This window comes from Babylonia areolata, chromosome 7 (assembly GCF_041734735.1).
Source record: "Babylonia areolata isolate BAREFJ2019XMU chromosome 7, ASM4173473v1, whole genome shotgun sequence".
NCBI classification, from domain to species: domain Eukaryota; kingdom Metazoa; phylum Mollusca; class Gastropoda; order Neogastropoda; family Buccinidae; genus Babylonia; species Babylonia areolata.
The window spans coordinates 7556052-7576051 of record NC_134882.1 but is presented as its reverse complement, the minus strand read 5'-3'; the positions used below and the strand labels follow the sequence as shown (position 1 = coordinate 7576051).

Here is a 20000-nt window from a genome sequence, read left to right as displayed (position 1 = left end):
TCTCTTCATCTGTAGCTCTTCGGCTGGGCTTTAAGGGACTTGAATTGATTTGATTCTGTAGCCTCCCACCATGTACGCAGGTTGCAGCCAAGGCTACCCATTCGGAAAATAACATTAATAGAACAAACAAACAAACCAAAAAACATCTAAAGAGTTCATGCGCGTTCGAGATCCTTACGCGGAGACCTAATGGCCGAGGGAAAAGCGACAGGGATGGGTGAGGTGTCATTAGCTCCTTCACAGGGGTTATATTCCCTGAGTGCTTCTTGTGCCAGGAAAGCGGAGAATGATGCTGATGCGAAGCTCTGCTTCCTTCTGGCGTCTTTATCCTTCAGGACACACGCATACACACACACACACACACACACACACACACACACACACACACACACACACACACACACATACACTCACTCACACGCGCGCGCGGGCGTGTACACATGTTACTCGAGAGAAATGCAAAGAAGAATGCAAAGAGAATTCATGAATCTTTTTGTGTTTACAGAGAGAGAGAGAGAGAGAGAGAGAGAGAGAGAGAGTAAAACTGCAGCTGTCATCTGTATATACATTTTTGTTTTTGCAAAGTGCACGCACAATGGGTTTTTTAATTTGTTTTGAATTTAATTTTTTTTAATAGATATATACTTGTTACCTTAACCAGATTCAGTAATCACGAGGGAATAAAAACAAAAGATTTTGTCCCTGGGGGGAAAACAATCGTTTTCTCGCCTTCTTTGATCTCCTCCCTCTGTGTCTGTTTTCCACGAGAACCACCCTTCCTCCCCCCGACCCCTCCCCACCCCTCTTCTGCATCACGTGAACCCCCACCTACCCACCCACCAAACACACACACACACACACACACACACACACACAGACGCACACACACACACAGACGCACACACACACACACACACACACACACACACACACACACACACACACACACACACACACACACACACACACACCTTCCCTTCCACTTAACATGTATTGATTTCCCGTTTCAAATTCCTCGAGAAAGATTTGTGTCCGCTTAACATCCGCTTGAGCCAATCGAAACATGCAAATTTGATGAAGTCCCGCGCTTTCTCGCGGCATTTCAATCCGATCTTCTCCCCCGGAGATGAAAACTTTGGCCTCCAATTTCCTTGCGGTACCCCTCAGCAGTCTCTCTCTCTCTCTCTGTCTCTGTCTCTGTCTCTCTCTCTCTCTCTCTCTCTCTCTCCCCCTCTCTCTCTCCCAACCGCCTCCACACCCGTACCCCTTTTCCTCCCCGCTTTTTTTTTTTTTCACCCTTCGAATCTTGTGTGTTTCTATGTCTGTCTCCCCCCCCCTCCCCATCCCCCCACCCCCCCTCTGATTATCGGTTAGTCTTGCGCCGGCTATCGTCTTGGTGGTTTCTGACGATTCCTTCTTGTGACAGCCAAATTGAAATCAGTTCTCCTAGCTGCAATTTCAAAGTGGCGGGGGGAAAGGGGGTGGTGGGGGTGGGAGAGGGATGCTCTGTCGGTGTCACGGACTGAAAGTTTTCCGGACTTTTTTTATTTTTTAATTTTTTTTTTACACGCAACTTCTTCCCTCTTCCCCCCCCCCCCCCCCCCCCGCTTTCTAGTCTCTTTTCTCTGACTTCCTTTCTCTTTTTCGTGGTGAAAACCATTTTTCTTTTGTACACGTATACAGTTTCGTTTTCCGTTTTCATAGTCCGTGTGTGTGTTGATGTGAATGCATGTTATAGTTCTTTGTGTGACTCTTTTTTGTTTGTTTGTTTGTTTGTCTTTTTACAATCATTTTCCGACACCACCTCCCCCCTCCCAGCCTCCCGCCCTCCATACTCGTTTCTTTTCATTCATCTTCAAAATTCAGTCACAACACACGGTGACAAGCTGTATTAGACAATACAAACATAAAATCAAGGAATGGACACGAAATATAACATGTCATTTTTAAACAAGACACAAACGCACGTTCGGAAAAAAAAGGAAACAAATTATTAGGGCACATAATTATGTTTTGTTGTTGTTGTTTTTAGTATGTAACACAGTTTTAGCGTTCCGCCAATAGACCAGTTTTTTTGTTTTTTTGTTTGTTTGGGTTTTTTTTTTTGGTTTTGGGGTTGTTGTTTTTTTTTTTTTTTTTTTTTTTGGGGGGGGGGGGGTGTTTCTTGTTTGGTCGTAGTTATCCTAGCATAGGTACACTTCTGCAAACACGTCGTAAGCATCCGAAACAAAACGACGAACATTGCAAAACTTTAAAAGAGGAAACGTGGGATGGTAAAATGGCACAGAAAGAAACTCTTTCGCTCTGCCTGGCGGGCAACCCACCCTCCTCCTCCTCCTTTCCCAACTTTTCTGAAGCCAAGCCAAGCGTTCTACTACTACTACTACTTCCTCCGATCTGACACCAACGCTTTCCATCCAGATCTCATTCCCTGAATCTCGTGTAATTTGTCTTCCCCTTGCAATTACCTCTCGCCCCCCCCCCCCCAAGCCCCCGCCCACCCACCTCCGCCCCCCACCACACACACACACACACACACACACACACACTCCCATCCCCCCCAAATATCTTCGTTCCCCTTCTTCTCATTAGTCTCTATGTTCACTACAACTAAGGCGATTCAGACACGACTGCAAGAAGCTTTTTTTTTCTTTTTTTTTTTCCTTTTTGTCGTAATGTCATGTGACGTCAGCAATGGCTAGTTCTTTCTCTTTCTCTGTCTTCCTCGTTTCCTCTCTCTGTCTCTCTCTCTCTCTCTCTCTCTCTTTCCATCCATATCACACACACTGGCACACAGACACACAGACACACACACACACACACACACTCTCTCTCTCTCTCACACACACACGCACACACACACTCACGGTTAACTCTCTCCATACGAATGGCGAAAGAGACGACGTTAACAGCGTTTCACCCCAATTACCATCATCAAAATATTGCAAGCGGAAGGCTCTTACACTGAAGAGGTGAATGTTGACAAAGAATACCACAATTCTGACGACGGAAGCTTAAGGTTGGGTCATTCAGACACCCACTGGACATCCGAGGGGTCTGTGTAGAGGAGAAGAGAGGACTGGCCGTACTGAGTGAGTTAAACGTTTTCTCTAGCTAACCTCACTTTCACTGTCGTCAGTGATAACAATTAATTTTAAGACGTCTACATTTCCATCAAAATACAACAACATTTTCTAATGATGGGCCCAGCGCTAACCTACCGGATGGGGTAACATATGTTGGGGGATGTCTTTTTATATGTAACAATACTTCAGAATGGTGTCTGGAAGAGTGGAACACAAAATGGGTGGAAAGAAGAGTAGATGAAGGAAGTAGTGCGCGCTTGTTGACGCCTTAACCACGTGCACACATACACACACATACACACACACACACACACACACACACGCACGCACACACACACACACAACACAACACAACACAACACAACACAACACAACACAACACACACATACCTCCACCCGTACCCCCCACCCATCCCAACCACGCACAGAGATTTCTTCCAGGGCGAGTTGGGACTATTCACTGCGACGGGTCTCATTATATTGTCGACCGGTTTGTTGTGGACTGTTATGAAAATTTGGTGCGGCTTGCTTGCTTGCTTGCTTGCGGGGATGGAAAAAGGCAAGACAAGAAAATTTGTGCGAGTGTACGTTTGCCGGAGGTGCCGTTGCCGAAGAGAATCGGTAAGTCTAACGTTAGGACTTCTAATCGGGTTGTCAGGGTTTAACACCCCACCCCCCGTTTCGATGGTGGGTTGCTTAGAACTTGCTTAGCTGCGCTAAGTCTGCTTATCGTTAAGAATGTTCTTTTTCCCCGCTAACGCGTCCGCGTAGCAAGCGAGAGAATCTGTGGTCCCGTGTGCAGCATGCACTTAGCTCACGTAAAAGAACCCACGGCAACAAAAGGGTTGTTCCTGGCAAAATTCTGTAGAAAAATCCACTTCGATAGGAAAAAGAAATAAAACAGCACGCAGGAAAAAATACCCCCCCCCCCCCCAAAAAAAAAAAAAAAAAAAAAAAAAGGGGGGGGGGGGGGGGGGGGGGGCGCTGTAGTGTAGAGACGCGCTCTCCCTGGGGAGAGCAGCCCGAATTTCACACTGAGAAATGGGAGAGATGGTAGGATAATGAAGAGACTAGGATACCATGAATTTTCACGGGGTCGTTTATTTGCATTTTAGATCATTTTCATTTGGCCTTCAAACGTTTCTTGGGTTTGTCATTTGTCATAAAGACGGCTCTTTCTCTCTGTGTGTGTCTATCTGTCTGTCTGTCTGTCTGTCTCTGTCTCTGTCTGTCTCTCTCTCTCTCTCTCTCTCTCTCTTTCTCTCTCTCTGTCAGTCTGACACTCTTTCTCGTTCCATCGCCAGATTCGTAGCTTCAAATAGAACTTGTGTGTGTGTGTACATGCGCGCGTGTTTCTGACACACTACAGACAGCAGATTCGAAGGAACAGAAAAGAATATACACAAGTTCTCCGAAAGCATCTGATTCAAGCTGCTAAGGAAGACCTGTCACACACACACACACACACACACACACACACACACACACACACACACACACACACACACACACACACACAAGTTCTCCGAAAACTTCTGATTCAAACTACTAAGGAAGACATGTCACACACACACACACAAACACACACACGAACACACACACACACACGAACACACACACACACACACACACACACACACACACACACACACACACACACACACACACACACACACACACACACACACACACACACACACACACACAGAGTGGCAAGGACCTTTGAAAGGAAATGACGTACCCTCTTTTCGCCTCCTTCCCCATTGCCCGCCCCCCACCCCCACACCTCACTCCCCCCAGCTCCCCAATCCTCTCCTGATATTTACGCCCACCTCCTCCGCTCCCTCTTTACAACCCCACTGCCCTACATACACAGACTAATACATATCTGTTGATAGACGTTCTTCTTATCGAAAGCTCTGAGAGACTAAGGGATTGGACAAAAAACAAACAAACAACAACAACTAAGCAAGAAACAGCAGCAGCAACAACAACAAGAACAAGACAAACATTTGGAATGTCCATTTCCCACTGCCACTATTTTGTCTTTTTTGTTTTTCATTTTTTCTAATTTTTACTTTTGTTCTGAGCTTGAGCCCAAACAAAGTCATGTGTGTGTGTAGGTGTGTGTGTGTGTGTGTGTGTGTGTGTGTGTGTGTGTGTGTGTGTGGTGTGTGTGGGTGGGTGCGTGGGTGGGTTAAAAGGAACTTTTAAAGTCTTTAGCACAAACTTCTCCCTTTGTGAGTTAATCTTTTTTTGTTGTTGTTGTTTCTCTTTTTTTTTCTTTTTTCGTGAACGTCTGTAAACCCTCTTGTGTTACTACCACCGTCTCTGTATTTCATGTGTCAAAAACATGTGTGTGACCGTAATGCATTGGTGAGCAGGGTGGGATTTCAACGTAACTTCTCTCTTTTGTTGTTATTGCTGTTGTTGATGTCAGTTCCATCACACACACACACACACACACACACACACACACACACACACACACACACACACACACACACACACACGAACGTGCACGCGCGGACCCCCTACCCCCACCCCCCCACACATATATATGCACCCGCCCCCCCCCCCCCCCCAGACCCACGCACCCCTCTCCCCCATACCCGCTCTCTCTTCACTACTACCCCTCCTTCTTCTGTCTCTGTCTTTCCGTCTCTCTTTCTGCTCTCTCCTTCCTTCCCCAGACTATCTTTATGTTTCTCTCCTCCCTTCTCTCTCTCTCTCTCTCTCTGTCGTCATGACAAGACAGCTCACTACCAGAAACTGTCGCCTCCTGACCTACATAAGCGACAGTCCATTGTTGTTCCGTTTGGGGAAATAAAAGCGAAGGGACGAACAAACAAGAGGGATATCGCATGTACACGCATGTACACGTGCTTAATATTAGTCAAGCAAGATTCCAGATTCCAGCCAGCCAGGGAAAAAGTCGTGCGGGAAACAATAGCCGCATGCCACCACAGAGTTAGTAGTAGCATTGGTTGTTACCATGGTAAATCTCAGTGGTCAGACATCAGCAATTTCCATAATTTAACCGTTTTTATCTTTTCTTTTTATTCCTTTTTTTTTTATTCTTTTATTTTTCATTCGCCATGGAATGTAGGTTAACGGATTGCCCAAGATCGACTGCGTTGTTTCGGGTTAGTTTCGTCTGTTTGGAAAACTTCGCACACGTACCCGTGCACTGATACTTCCACGCACACACACACACACACACACACACACACACACACACACACACACGCACACAACACACACACACACACGCACGCACACACACACACACACACACACACACGCACGCACACAACACACCACACACACACACACACACACACACGCCTAAGCACGCGCTCGCACATATGCGGCACGCACGCAGAGCCAGGGCCAAAGAGAGAGGGATAAAACAGTGAACAGGTTGGATGATTAACAAGAAGCTGCGGAGAAAGACTCGGAGACTTTGGAGAATAATGGATAAAGAGCGTGCTCAGATTCTCTGAATCAAGACCCCAATCCCCCCCAACACCAGATTCTCTGAATCAAGATCCCCCCCCCCCCCACACACACACACCCGGCCCCCCCCAACACCACCCCCAAATAAAAATAAGATCTCTGGAAGAGGTGGCCACCATACAAATCAAAAGAAATAACAAATCACCACCTCCACCCGACCCCACCCCCTAATCCTACCGCTCCCCCCTTCAACCCCCCCCCCCTCCACATCTCTCCACCAATCCTTCCAACAAACACCCAACAACATCGACATGATTCAAAACAGTCCCAATAGACGAGCAAGTGTCAACAGTAGACCCCCACCCTCCCCCCTACCCCAGCCACCACTCTCGCCGCGTCACTCCTCATGAAAACATTAACGGTAATAAAAGTCCAAATCGAAACACCCCTCCCGTTGTTTTTTTTACCTTTAAGCTAAGTGAACGGATCAGTGAGATCCTTAATCGCAACTGCTGACTGTAAGGTTCTCTAGGGTCCTCACGGTTTTTTTTTTTGTTTTTTTTTTTTTTGGGGGGGGGGGGCGGGGGGGGGTTCTTTTTCGTTTTTTCTTTTCTTTCTGTTTCTGTACAGACGATCTTAATAAGGGATCAGCGAGTTTTAAGGCAACTCCTGGCCTCGTTCTGTAAATAAGACCAGCCGTTAGGAACCCCATGGTTGGTACCAAGGTTTAGGGGACGGTGTTATTAATCTCTGACCTAAGCCATTTCGTTGCGGACAAAAAATGGTGGGGGAGGGGATGGGGTGGGTGGCTTATTTTGTCTTGGAGGGCTGAGTGAAGGGTAATAATGGTGGTGGGGGAAGTCTTGGTGTATAGGGAGTGTGGTGGAGGGGTGGGTGGGGGGGAGGGGTTGGTTGGAGGAGGGAGGGGGTGGGGGGAAGGGCGACGTGTCTCTTGTGTGGCTCTGCTAGCGCGTGTAAATGTTGATGTACTACATACAGCACAGGAAAGGGGCATGGATGAAGGTTGTGGGTGGGTGGATGTAGTAGTGCTGTAGGTTGGTGGGGAAACAAAACAACAGTGTCAATCAGTGCTGACTAACACGGAGCAAGGTGTGTCAAGTGTTTTCTTTCCTTATTTACTTTTATTTTTCGCGGGGGGGATTGGGGTGTACGAGGGAGGTGGGGAGAAGGCTTGGCTTGAATAACAAGCCTTCGGTTCGGGTAGGGGGGGTTGGTGTGCTGAACGGGGAGGGATGTGGTGGTGGCGGTGACGGTGGCGGGAAAAAGGTGGGTAGGTGTGTGGGTGGGGAAGGGGGTGAGGTAGCTGTTGGCACGAAGAATTATTTTTCTCCTGATTTTGTTCTTCTTCTTCCTTGCTATTGCTTTGTGTCCTTTCCTTTGTTTATAAGTTCTTTTTGTGTGCGCTTGTTATTCTTTATTTTCTTTGAGTGTGTGTGCGTGTGTGTGTGTGTGTGTTACCTTCATATTTTATTTGAAAGCAACAGTGCTAAAATCCACTTTGGACAAAAATCGGTATCATTTATGACTGCAGTGACATCACTCTGCCGTCAGTTTTGATAATTCCAAAACAACAATGCGACAAATTATAACTATGTTTGATAAAAATCAGTATCGTTTATAAACTGCTCTGTCTTTTCTGATAATTCAAAAGCAACAATGTTTTAAAATTATATTGGACAAAACAAAGCATTTATAATTTGCATTGACGTCGCTATGCTGTCAGTTTTGAAATGTAAAAGCAGCAATGCTAAAAATTATATTGGGCAGCCTTGCAAAATCATTTCCCTTCTTTTGAAGATGTCATCATTGACGATGTCGTCAGTTTAGACGTATGTACCACGTCATAAGACAATCAAGAGTTTTTCAACTCAAATCAAAGGCAAAAATGCGAAAACTTATAACGCACACAAACTCAAATTCCTTTATAAGTGATGGCCTAGAGGTAACACGTCCGCCTAGGAAGCGAGAGAATCTGAGTGCGCTGGTTCGAATCACGGCTCAGCCGCCGATATTTTCTCCCCCTCCACTAGACCTTGAGTGGTGGTCTGGACGCTAGTCATTCGGATGAGACGATAAACCGAGGTCCCGTGTGCAGCATGCACTTAGCGCACGTAAAAGAACCCACGGCAACAAAAGGGTTGTTCCTGGCAAAATTCTGTAGAAAAATCCACTTCAATAGGAAAAAGAAACAAAACTGCACGCAGGAAAAAATACAAAAAAATGGCTGGCGCTGTTGTGTAGCGACGCGCTCTCCCTGGGGAGAGCAGCCCGAATTTCACACAGAGAAATCTGTTGTGATAAAAAGAAATACAAATACAAATACAAAACCGTAACGACGTTGCTCTATCGTCAGCGTTGATAATTTTTTTTTTCAAATTTGTGCTGCTGTGTGATTTGCAGAGTGCCGGAGAGAGCGGGTTGGCAGGGCAGGGTACGGTACCCGGCCCGCACAGTCTCCGGGTGGCCACAGACGACACCCCGCACTTGCACCCCGTGCAGGAAGAGGAGGTGAGTGAAGTGAGTCAGTGAGCGACTACGTGCACGAGCACGTTGATAGGTTAACCCTTTCACCGCCAAGCTCGCATATATGCACAGGCGTGGTAGAGGACCCATGTCACAAAAAGGTGACCATTCATTGGTCTGTTTATCCATGAACCTACTGCTCTTAATGCTCGGTGGTAGGATTAGGCCATATTTTCTATACATCGCGGTGGGAATCCCCAGCTATTCTTAGCCACTGTCTTTTCTGGGTTTATAGCACAAGGGAATTTTGTACTCTAAATTGACTGGCGGTGAAAGGGTTAAAACTAATAGATACATAAGCATATGCGAAGAAACCAGCCGCAAGAGTGGAAAGACTCCCGGACCAGAGACACACAGAAGAAGAAGAAGAAGAAGAAGAAACAAGCCGCATAAAATAGTTCTTTGTTGTGAAGAAGGGGGGCTTGGTTTTTGATGTTTCGTAGAAATTGGAAAATCATGTTACGATTCGGGAGTATTGTTGTCAAACCGCCCATGTGTGTCCGCGTGCGTGCGTGCGTGCGTGTTCCTGATATTGTTCTTACCTTTGTTCTTGTTCTTGTTCTTCTTTACCAGTTCTCTTTCGCGATTTATATTTTCTATTTTCCGTCATCCTAGTTTATTCTTCATTGGTGTGTGTGTGTGTGTGTGTGTGTGTGTGTGTGTGTTGTTGTTGTTGTTGTGTGTTGCTGTTGTTCTTTTCTACTCCCCGCACCCCCCCCCCCCCCGTCCTCCTCCCCTATTTCAATCACCGCTCAGAAAAAAAATCAAGTGCTATACTTGACTGTACTTGATCCAGTTTTCTGCCATGCATGCCGTTCTTACATCACGTGTTTCTTTTTTCGCGACCTCGAAACCTTTTGAGCGGGACATTGAATTGCGTGCTGAGGGAACGTTTGGTGGCAGTGGTTGCAGACAGGTAACTTGACATTTCAGCTTCGCGTGCAGAATGCAACATACACCGAGATCAAAAAGGTAACGCAGCCAGGAAACACACTGACGCTTTTTAACGTGTGTCCGTCAGAGATTCTTCCACCAGTCGCATCGAGAGTTGACGAACAATACCCGAATAATTGTATAAGTAGGGAAGGGGGCAAGGGGAGAGAGAGAGAGAGAGAGAGAGAGAGAGAGAGAGAGAGAGAGAGAGAGAGAGAGAGAAAAGAAGAAGAAGAAGAAGAAGAAGAAGAAGAAGAATATATATATAAAGAGAGAGAGAGAGGGAGAGAGAGAGAGAAGAATATATATATATATATATATATATATATATTAAGAGAGACAGAGAGAGAGAGGGGGAGAAGAAGAAGAAGAAGAAGAAGAAGAAGAAATATATGGAGAGAGAGAGGGGGAGAGAGAGAGAGAGAGAGAGAGAGAGAGAGAGAGAGAGAGAAACTAGGAAAAACGTGACAAAAGAAGTTTTTAGTTTGCTAGTTCTCCTCCTATTCCTCCTCTTCCTACCCCTCCCCCCTACCCCCTCCTCCTCCTTCTCTTTCCTCTTCTTTTTTTCTCCCGCTTCTCTTCTATTTCTTGCTCTTCTTCTTCTTCTTTAGCTCATTCACTGTCCATTAATTGCGCCTCATTAGGCTACCTTCCCTAATAACTTGTAACAAAGCCCTCTTTCTAGAACCCCCCTCCCCCCCCCCTCCCTCCCTTTCTCACTCCCCCTCCCTTTCCCCACTTCCCTCCACCTTCACGTCTCATCGTTGTGCCCTTCTCTTCCTGTTGAGTCTCTCGCCCCTCCTGTTGAGAAGAAACAAAGAAACAAACAAGGAAACAAAGAAACAAAGAAACAAAGAAAGAAAGCAAAATTTAAAAAAAAGCACACTGATAAATGACCGTAACTCAAAACATAGAACGCGCGTGCACGTGCCGCGTGCTTGTTGTTTCCGGGTCGCGTTGACCTTAAGTGGCCAGGTCCCACGTCATGGTTCCTGGTCTGGTCATCGCTATAAATTCTTCTCCCTTCTTCTTCTTCTTCTTCTTCTTCCTCCTCCTCCTCATCCTTCTGCTGCTGCTGCTGTTTTTTCGACTGTTTCTTCTTCTGTTTCTTCCTCCTCCTCCTTCTCCTCTTCCACCTCCTCCTTGTCCTCCTCTTCGGCCTCCTCCACCTCCTCCACATCATAGAAAGTGTCGTATTTTGGGCCAATTCTTCGCTTTCTTCCCACATTTTATATTCACCAGTTGACGATGAAGGTTAGGGTGTGCTGGGTGGTTGGTTAGTTACTTGCTTCTCTTAGGGGGCGGGGAGTGTGGGTGGGCATTTGGGATTATTTTATTTATTTTTTTTCTTGTCTTGTATTTGAGGAACAGTAAGGTGCAGAATGGTTAAAACTCTTATCTGTCAATGCAGTGCATGTGAGGGTACGGGGTTCGAATCCCCCCACCTCTCGCTCTCGCCCTTTCTCCCAAGTTTGACTGGAATACCAAACCGAGCATGTAGTCATTCGGATGAGACGATAAATCGAGGTCCCGTGTGCAGCACGCACTTGGCGCACTGAAAAAGAACCCATGGCAACGAGAGTGTTGTCCTCCAGCAAAAGTACGTAGACGAAATCCACTCTGATTGGCACACACACACACACACACACACACACACACACACACACACACACACACACACATATATATATATATATATATATATATATATATATATATATATATATATATATATATGCATGCACTCAAGGCCTGACTAAGCGCGTTTAGTTATGCTGCTGGTCAAGCCTCTGCATGGCAGATGTGGGTAGAGCGTGTATTTGTCCGAACGCAGTGACGCCTCCTTGAGAAACTGAAACTTTTATTTTTATATTTCCCCCCTCGAAGCACTCCTAACGCATCCGTATTTTGCCACAACTGTAACAACCTGCAACAATGACAAAAAATCAATATGAAGGAAAAAGCCAACGTTAAAAAAAATCATTCAGCCCGGAGAGAGAGAGAGAGAGAGAGAGAGAGAGAGAGAGAGAGAGAGAGATACGTGGCTCAGCTAACATGATTCTCTGAATTTTTTTTTATTACAACAATTCTCTCTCTCTCTCTCTCTCTCTCTCTCTCTATATATATATATATATATATATGTATATATATATATATATATATATATATATTTTCGTTTAGTTATTTATTCATTTATCTATTTATTTGTTTGTTTGATAGTTCATTTTTTATCTATTAATCAATTGAATGTTGATACCCTGACCCCGCCAACCCACTTTTTTGTGTTATTATTGCGTGTCATAGTATTGTTGTGTTTTATTTTATTGCAGGGCTGCCAGTACATGGAGATGCTCAAGCGAGGTGGGGAGGACGCTCTGAGCGAGAGCTCCGGAGAGACTGGCACCAGCGACAGTGGCCGGGGCGGCAGCGAGGATGACTCCCATAGTAACAGAGGGTCGGCCATGGAGCCAGGTAACAACCCCCCCCCACCCCAACCTCCCCCCCTCCCCAAACCCCCCCCCCAAAAAAAACCAACAACAAAAAAAACAACAACAACAACAAAAAAAAAAAAAAAAAAAAAAAAAGAGAAAAAAAGCGCACTGAACTTTTCACTCACAAGCCTCATGAATACACAGCGGAGATCCAAACCTATGAAACTTTGAAAAGAAAACAAAAGAAAAAATCCGTGTCATATTGAATTCAATCAACCCCAGATGATGTTTAAAATATTAGAGGCTGCTTTTGATAATCACACTTGCTTGACTACATGGTATCTCATCTGTCTTGTTGGAGAATTATTTACTGCACGCATGTTTGTTGTATAAGTCGTTTGTTGGTATTTTCTGTGTTCGAATGGATGGGACTGCTGCGCACTCTGATTTCTGTTGCATCTCTCTCTCTCTCTCTCTCTCTCTCTCTCTCTGTCTGTCTCCCTCTCTCTCTCTCTGTCTCTCTCTGTATCCCTCTCTCTCTCTCTGTGTGTGTCTCTCTCTCTGTCTCCCTCTTTTCTGTTTACCACTTTTAATCGGATTCCTTTGATGGGGAAAAACTCCAGTGTGTGTGTGTGTGGTGTGTGTGTGTGTGTGTGTGTGTGTGTGTGTGTGTGTGTGTGTGTGTGTGTGTTGTGTTAAATATCTTTGATAAACATTTTCTTCTTTTTTTTTCTTCTTAGTCTTCTTTTCTCATTGATTTTATTTTGTTTTCATCGTTGTTTGTTTGTTTGTTTTGTTTGTTTCGTTTTTTCTTCCTCCGACATCTTCTTTGTGTCAGTCCTTTTCCTGACTCCGTGTTGCTCCACACCTTCCTCAAGCCTCTCTCATCTTTTTCTTTCACTGAAGAAAGAGGTTTATTTAGTTATTTATTTATTTTTTATTTGTGTTTACGTATTCATCATGTGTATAGTTTTTGTTTAACTGAAGAGATTAGTATTTCGTTTACCTGAATAATAGACTTGGCTTTTATGTGTTTGGCCTTTGGTTAAACTGGATAACGCTTTGTTTTGTTTTAGTTTTCCTCTTACTTTCTGTATATCTTCTGCTTCGTTTTGTTTTTCTGTTTTTTCATTGATAATCACCTTGTCATCCTGATCTTCTGGTCATTTTAAGACGGTTTGGGGGTCGGGGGGGGGGGGGCGGGGGGGGGGATGTTTTTTCCCCATTTCATTTCATTGTTCCACAGTACCTTTCAGTCCCTTTGTTGGCTGCGATTCTAAGGAGGAAGGTGTCAGAATGGATATGACGCATATCTACCAATACAGAGAGTTCGTGAGGGTCTGGGTTCGAATCCCGCCCTCGCCCTTTCTCCCAAGTTTGACTGGAAAATCAGAGCGTCTGGTCATTGGGATGAGACGATAAACCGAGGTCCCGTGTGGAGCAGGCGCTCAAGGCCTGACAAAGCGCGTTGGGTTATACTGCTGGTCAGGCATCTGGTTAGCAGATGTGGTGTAGCGTATGCGGATTCACCCGAACGCAATGACACCTTGAGAGATTGAAACTGGAACTGATACAGACCAGCAGGTCTGTCATCCTCTGAAAGTTTCTTGTTGACTTCTGGCCGATTCCAGATGACATTACCAAACGTTCTTGTGCCTTTCAGGTCCTGGGCACCAGGTATGTTTATCGTCGAATTTCTTTCCCACCCAAGCCTCTTTTTCATCCTCACTACACCCCTGACAACCCACTCACTGCACGGTCTTGGGAACTTGCGCAAGATGTGTGTCCATACATCCCCAGTGACGTATTTATTTTAATTTTTTTTTAAATTGTCATCTTCTTCAAGAAGCTGCTCAATCTTCATTTTGTCAGAAAGAGGGAATCGTTGTCAAATACATCCCCAGCAAACAGCAGGTGTGGTGTAAGGTATATGGCTGGATCAGTTTGCACGCTTTGGTTGATATCTCCTTGAAGCTGAAAACTGAAACTGAAACTCAAGAAGCTGGTCTTGTTTTGTTGCACACTGTAATCGGGCCAGCGACTCTGAAAAATCCGCAGTCTTACGCCGCTCGTCGATGAAGATTTTCACACATTGTTCTGATAATATTAATGGATTGCGCATTGCCCATTATAGCTGAAGCCAATTAGCCGCCATCTTGTGACTCGCATCATTATTCAACCATGTAGTCATTTGCTGACTGATGGTGGATTCTGAACCATCTATATATGTGTGCTTGATGGTTGTCACAGTTGTTATTGAAGTCTTTCCTTCGTAGAGTGAGACTGCTTTTGACGTTGGTCTGAGGCCCTGGTTTGCAGTGATAGTTCAGTTCTATGGGAGTGCAGATGTTCCTCATTTAAGTGAAAAAAAAAAGTTAAGTGATAAGTAGAACAAAAAAAAGTATTCGTATAGCGCCGAATCTTATGCAGCAGAAACAATTCAAAGCGCTTACACAACAGTCATTCACACACAGGCACAGCTCCTGATTTACCGATTCGTGGGAATGGAGCACACACACACACACACACACACACACACACACACACACACACACACACAAAACAAAAAAAAAACCAAAAAAAAACCAAACAAACAAAAAACAAACACACACTATTATATATATATATATATATATATATATATATATATATATATATATATATATATATATATATATATATATATATATATATATGTGTGTGTATTGCATAATTTGCACTCATGTATATATTGGATAACTTTTGGCGAGTATTGCTCTTATTATCTATGTCTGCACCTTCCTTCGTTTTTTTGGTTCTATTGCCCACAGAAGATGTGGGCTTCCAGAGGTTTCTTGCTGTTCAGTTGGACTTGACTGTTGTTGTTGTTGTTGTTGTTGTTGTTGTTGGTGGTGGTGGTGGTGGTGGAAGCTGTCTTGTGTATGTTTTTTTTTTTGTTTTGATGGAGGTTGGGAGTGGAAGTGATCTTGTTTTTTTTTAAATTTATTTTTTAAACTTTGCTTTGTTTTGGCTGAAATCACTTTGTGTGGATGTGGAGTTAGTTTTTTTTAAGCTTCATCTTGTGTGTGTGTGTGTGTGTGTGTGTGTGTGTGTGTGTGTGTGTTAAGGTAGTGTCAGGTCGCCCGCACAGAAGTGCGAAGTCATTTGGTTTGCGCCCAATATTTCCGATGGAGTTCATTTCTTCCCTGCTGCTGTAGGCGTTCGTTTCATGTTTCGAGACAATGAATTGGTTTGAAAGACAGACAGAGAGAGAGACGAGGATTCTGAAACTGCTGTTTTGGCTTGTTGGCAGCGTTTTGTAAAAAGAGATAGTTGTTCATATATTGCTGTTCACATTGCTCATTATAAAATGCTTTGGGGGACACTTACAGTTCATTGTGCTTGTTATTTCGAGACGGGTTTCCTTTCTCTGTGTTCACCATCAGCTTCACAGTACTGTCTGTCTCTGTCTCTTGTTTCTCACTGTCTGTCTACCTGTCTGTCTGTCTGTCTGTCGGTGTCTCTCTCTCCATCTAGCTCTTTTTATCTCCGGTTTTTCTCTTTCCCTCTCTCTCTCCTGCTCGTTTTATTTAAGCTTCTTTCTCTTTACCTCGCCTATCACTCCATCCCTCCCTCACTTCCTCCCCTCCTCCCCCTCACACACACACACACACTCACACAACATATACACACATTTAGATGTCTCTCCCTATCGACCTGGGTTTTTTTTTCTCTCTCTCTCCCCTTTTCCTGTCCCCTCCCTGCCCCCAATCTCCCACCCAACCCCTCTCTCCTTCTCTCTCTTTCTGTCTGCCAGTCTGTCTGTCTGTCTGTCTCTGTCTTTCTCTTTACTCTCTACAACTCTTAGTACTCGCTCTTTGTTCGTTCGCTAGGTTCCATGCACGATAGCTGCGTGCTGTTTGTTTGTGTGTTGTTTGTTTGTGCGCGCGCGCACGTGCGTGTGTGTGTGTGGGAGGGGGTGGGGTGGGGTGGGGAGTGGGGGGTGTTTTGAAATAAAATTATTTTCTTTTCATTATTGCTTTGACTCCTCGTTCACATCGCATACGGCATTGCTTCCCGCACGCTCCACAACATCCTGTTCATCTCTTTGCCCCGTTCTGTCTACCTTTCTGCAGCGCGCGCCTTTGCTGTGTGCCTGTGGAAAGGGGGTGGGGGTGGGGGGGGGGGGGCAATGAAATGAAAGGACCTGTGTGACATCTCTGTTTGAAGCAGCAACAACAAGAACAACAACCCCAAAACAATATAATTAACAACAACAACAACAATGAAAAACAAAAACAAATAAACACTACTACTGAAAACAACAACAACAACAAAAAAGTATGATGGATGATAAAAATGTTTGTGAAGGCAGCAGATTCACCTGTCTATTTTCTTGTTTACGGAAGAGGAAATCTGTTTAAAAAAAAAAAAGTTATTTATGTATCCAAATCATCGTCATTCATCATCTTCTTCTTATCATCTTTATTGTTGTTGTCGGTGTTGTTGTTTTCGTTGTTTTCGATGTTATTATTTGTTTTTTGCTTTTTTTTTACATTTTCCTTCCAGTATTTTGCAAAACAGAACGCTGCCTATTTTGTAGTTACTCTCACTCCAGGGTCTTGAGGACCTCCGTGGGACGGGAAATAATGTTTCTTAATTCTTTCTGTTTTTACATTAAGAATACTAGTTATTACCTGCAGTGCGTGGATGTATGTATGAAACGATGTATGTGATATTTTTTTTACATTTGTATCTTCGTAATATTTGTTGGGGCTGTTGTTGGCTTTTACAGTTATGGTCCCCATGTTGATTACTTGTCTATGTTGTGATAATGCACCTGATCAAATTTCTCCAGTTGGAGATAATAAAGTTATTCTTATCTTATCTTATCTTATCTTAAAATATTGCACTCAGCGGTGTCCTTGTGCTCAAAATGAATTAATTATTAGTGATATGTTTTGAGATACTGTTGTCCAGTATTGTTTCCTATAAATTGTCATGCTGGCTGGCGTTCACCAATATCTGTTATCTTAAGTATCTTAATTACCTCGTCTTATCTTACACGCCTCACCGTATACGCTTTATATAATCCGTGAGCAAACGCTATTCCCGATACGCCTAATTCCTATTTTGAGAGAGTCATAAGGGAAACGGTAGCGGCGTGCAGCCAGAACAGGACAAAGAATCAAACTGTGTTGCAGAGGCCTTTACTGAAGAAGGGGTGGCGGTACCATCCAAAGAGTAGGCGAATCGGGAATAGGCGAAATGGACCTTCTCCATCTGATTTTAGCTCCGTGCATCTTCACTACCACCGTATTTGTCTCGTTTCATTTCATTCCGCCTCGGTCGTCAGTTCATACTTGGAACGATATATATATATATATATATATATATATATATATATATAGAGAGAGAGAGAGAGAGAGAGAGAGATACTAAACTGAAACTGTCTAATGTCATTAGCATACACGCCATAATAACATGGGGTTCACAATTTCGCGGGTATTGTCCAAGAAAAACAAACGTTAAACATAAACAAAGAAAAGTCTCAGAGACTATTCTACACATGCAGACAACGGTCTCTCAGCGTATATGCGAATCTCCATCTATGTACATACGAAACAGGCCGACACCTTATCAAAGGTAATGTAATCGTGACTGTTCAATAAGTAAACCACCAGGTACATTAAGAAGAAATAAATAATCTTTGTGAACTATATAGATAGATGGATAGATATGTATATAGATAGATATAGATATAGATAGTTTTTTCTTGCCGCAGCTCTCACCTTTTCCTTCTCTTACTGTGGCCTATCGTACGACTCCTCGGTTGGTTATGTTGCGTTTTGTTTTACCTACCCTTTCATAGTTTACCTAGCTCGACCCACATTGTTTTTGTTTGTTTGTTTGTTTTTTTGTTTTTTGGTCTTATCGTATTACCCAAACCACTAGGTGGTATCTGTCATAACTACGAGACCTTCAGTTCTGTGGCTTTACAAACTGATGCCGTCTCATCTGTGATGTTTTGTCGATTAATTGTTTCCTGTTATACTCAGACGATTATCAGTGACTTGTCCTTTTCTGGGTCTTGTTTTTCTTTTCTTTCTTTTCTTTTCTTTTCTTTCTTCGATTATCGTTAACGGTAGAAAGGTTTTCTTTATCTGTCTTCTTTGTCCTTAGTGCGTCTGTGTGCACATTGACCTCACAAAACCAGGTGTTACAGCCTCAACTTTTACAACCCCCCCCCCCCCACACACACACACCTCCAATTTACTGGTTTTTAAATTGTATTGTATTTTATTGTTTTGTATTACTGTTTTGTCACAACAGATTTATCTGTGTGAAATCCCCTTTCCACAGGTTGTGAGTGATAAGAAACTCTAGGGAGAGCTGGACAGTACAATGTCTTCAGAGGTCTTCAGATTCTGAAGACCTTGTACTGTCCAGCTCTCCCTAGAAGAAGATCTTGTTGTACACAGAGAAATTTGTTGTGACAAAACAGTTGAATCCGGCTGAATCAGTGTCTTGGAAAAGGAAAGTGTGGGGGTGGAGGTGATGGTCGTTCTTCTGGGTTCGCCTGTACTCTGTCCCTCCTCCTCCTTTCCATTATCACTTCACGGAAGGAAGGAAGCAAACATTGGGGGAATTTACTTCGATTAGCCTGCATTATTGGTTCTGACTGGACCACTGGTCGAAATTTAAACCCCGTGTGTGTTACTCCAGGCTAGTCTGCAAAGACAAGACACACACACACCCTCCACCTTCCGCCGGGTGGGGGACAAGGGGTGGGTGGGGGGTGTTATGTGATCTGGTCTGTGTTGTTCCACTGTGTCTTGCCTTCGTTTTACTGTTTGTTACGTCGTCTCTCTCGTCCACCTCTATCGGAAGCGGTGTCGTGGTGTCTTTATCTGGCTTCTCTGTCCTTATTGTGTGCCGCGCCCATCGATCATGTTACTCAGGTTACGTTATCATGTTATCATGTGTGTGTTTTCTAAGTATCTATGTCCACCCCACCCCACACGTGCGCAACCTTTGCGTATCGAATTTCACTTTTGTTGTGTTTGTTGTTGTTGTTGTTATTGTTGTTGTTGTTGATCAGACCTCATCATCTGGTATCTTGCCTTTGTCCTTCTGAGCAACTTATATTTTTGTCCTTACATGTGTTGTATGTCCTTATCATGTCGTTGTCGCTCGCTTTCTACTCCCAACGACCAGGTCACGTTGTCGTGTCCTTGTGTGTGTGTGTGTGTGTGTGTGTGTGTGTGTGTGTGTGTGTGTGTGTCTGTGTCTGTGTCTGTACATGTGTGTGTGTGACCTACATGTTTCTGTATCCCCCCAAACTTCGATGAGATGTGATGGTGTCTGCTGCTGGCCCTTACCTGACCTCTCTGTCCTTAACGTGTTGTGTGGACGGGCTGTCTGTCCTGTCTACCCCTGTCCAGCGCCAGGAAAAAGAAACCGCAGCAACAGCAGCAGAAGCAGCCGTGTTGTCCAGCCCGTGGAGGTGGAGGGGGGAGGGGACGCGGTCACCGTGTGCCTGGCCAAACAGCAGTACGTTTGACGT

The 20000-nt window shown here is 44.3% G+C and overlaps 1 protein-coding gene across 3 annotated transcripts in view; it reads left to right on the top strand.

The window, feature by feature from the left end:
• Window positions 1-20000, top strand: part of LOC143283685 (protocadherin-1-like) — a 336037-nt gene that overhangs the window by 308278 nt on the left and 7759 nt on the right. For all 3 annotated transcript variants that reach the window (XM_076589918.1, XM_076589916.1, XM_076589917.1), the window contains 2 exons: window positions 8967-9074; window positions 12353-12494. In XM_076589918.1, coding sequence (XP_076446033.1) covers window positions 8967-9074; window positions 12353-12494 — 250 coding nt within the window. The remainder of the gene's footprint in view (window positions 1-8966; window positions 9075-12352; window positions 12495-20000) is intronic.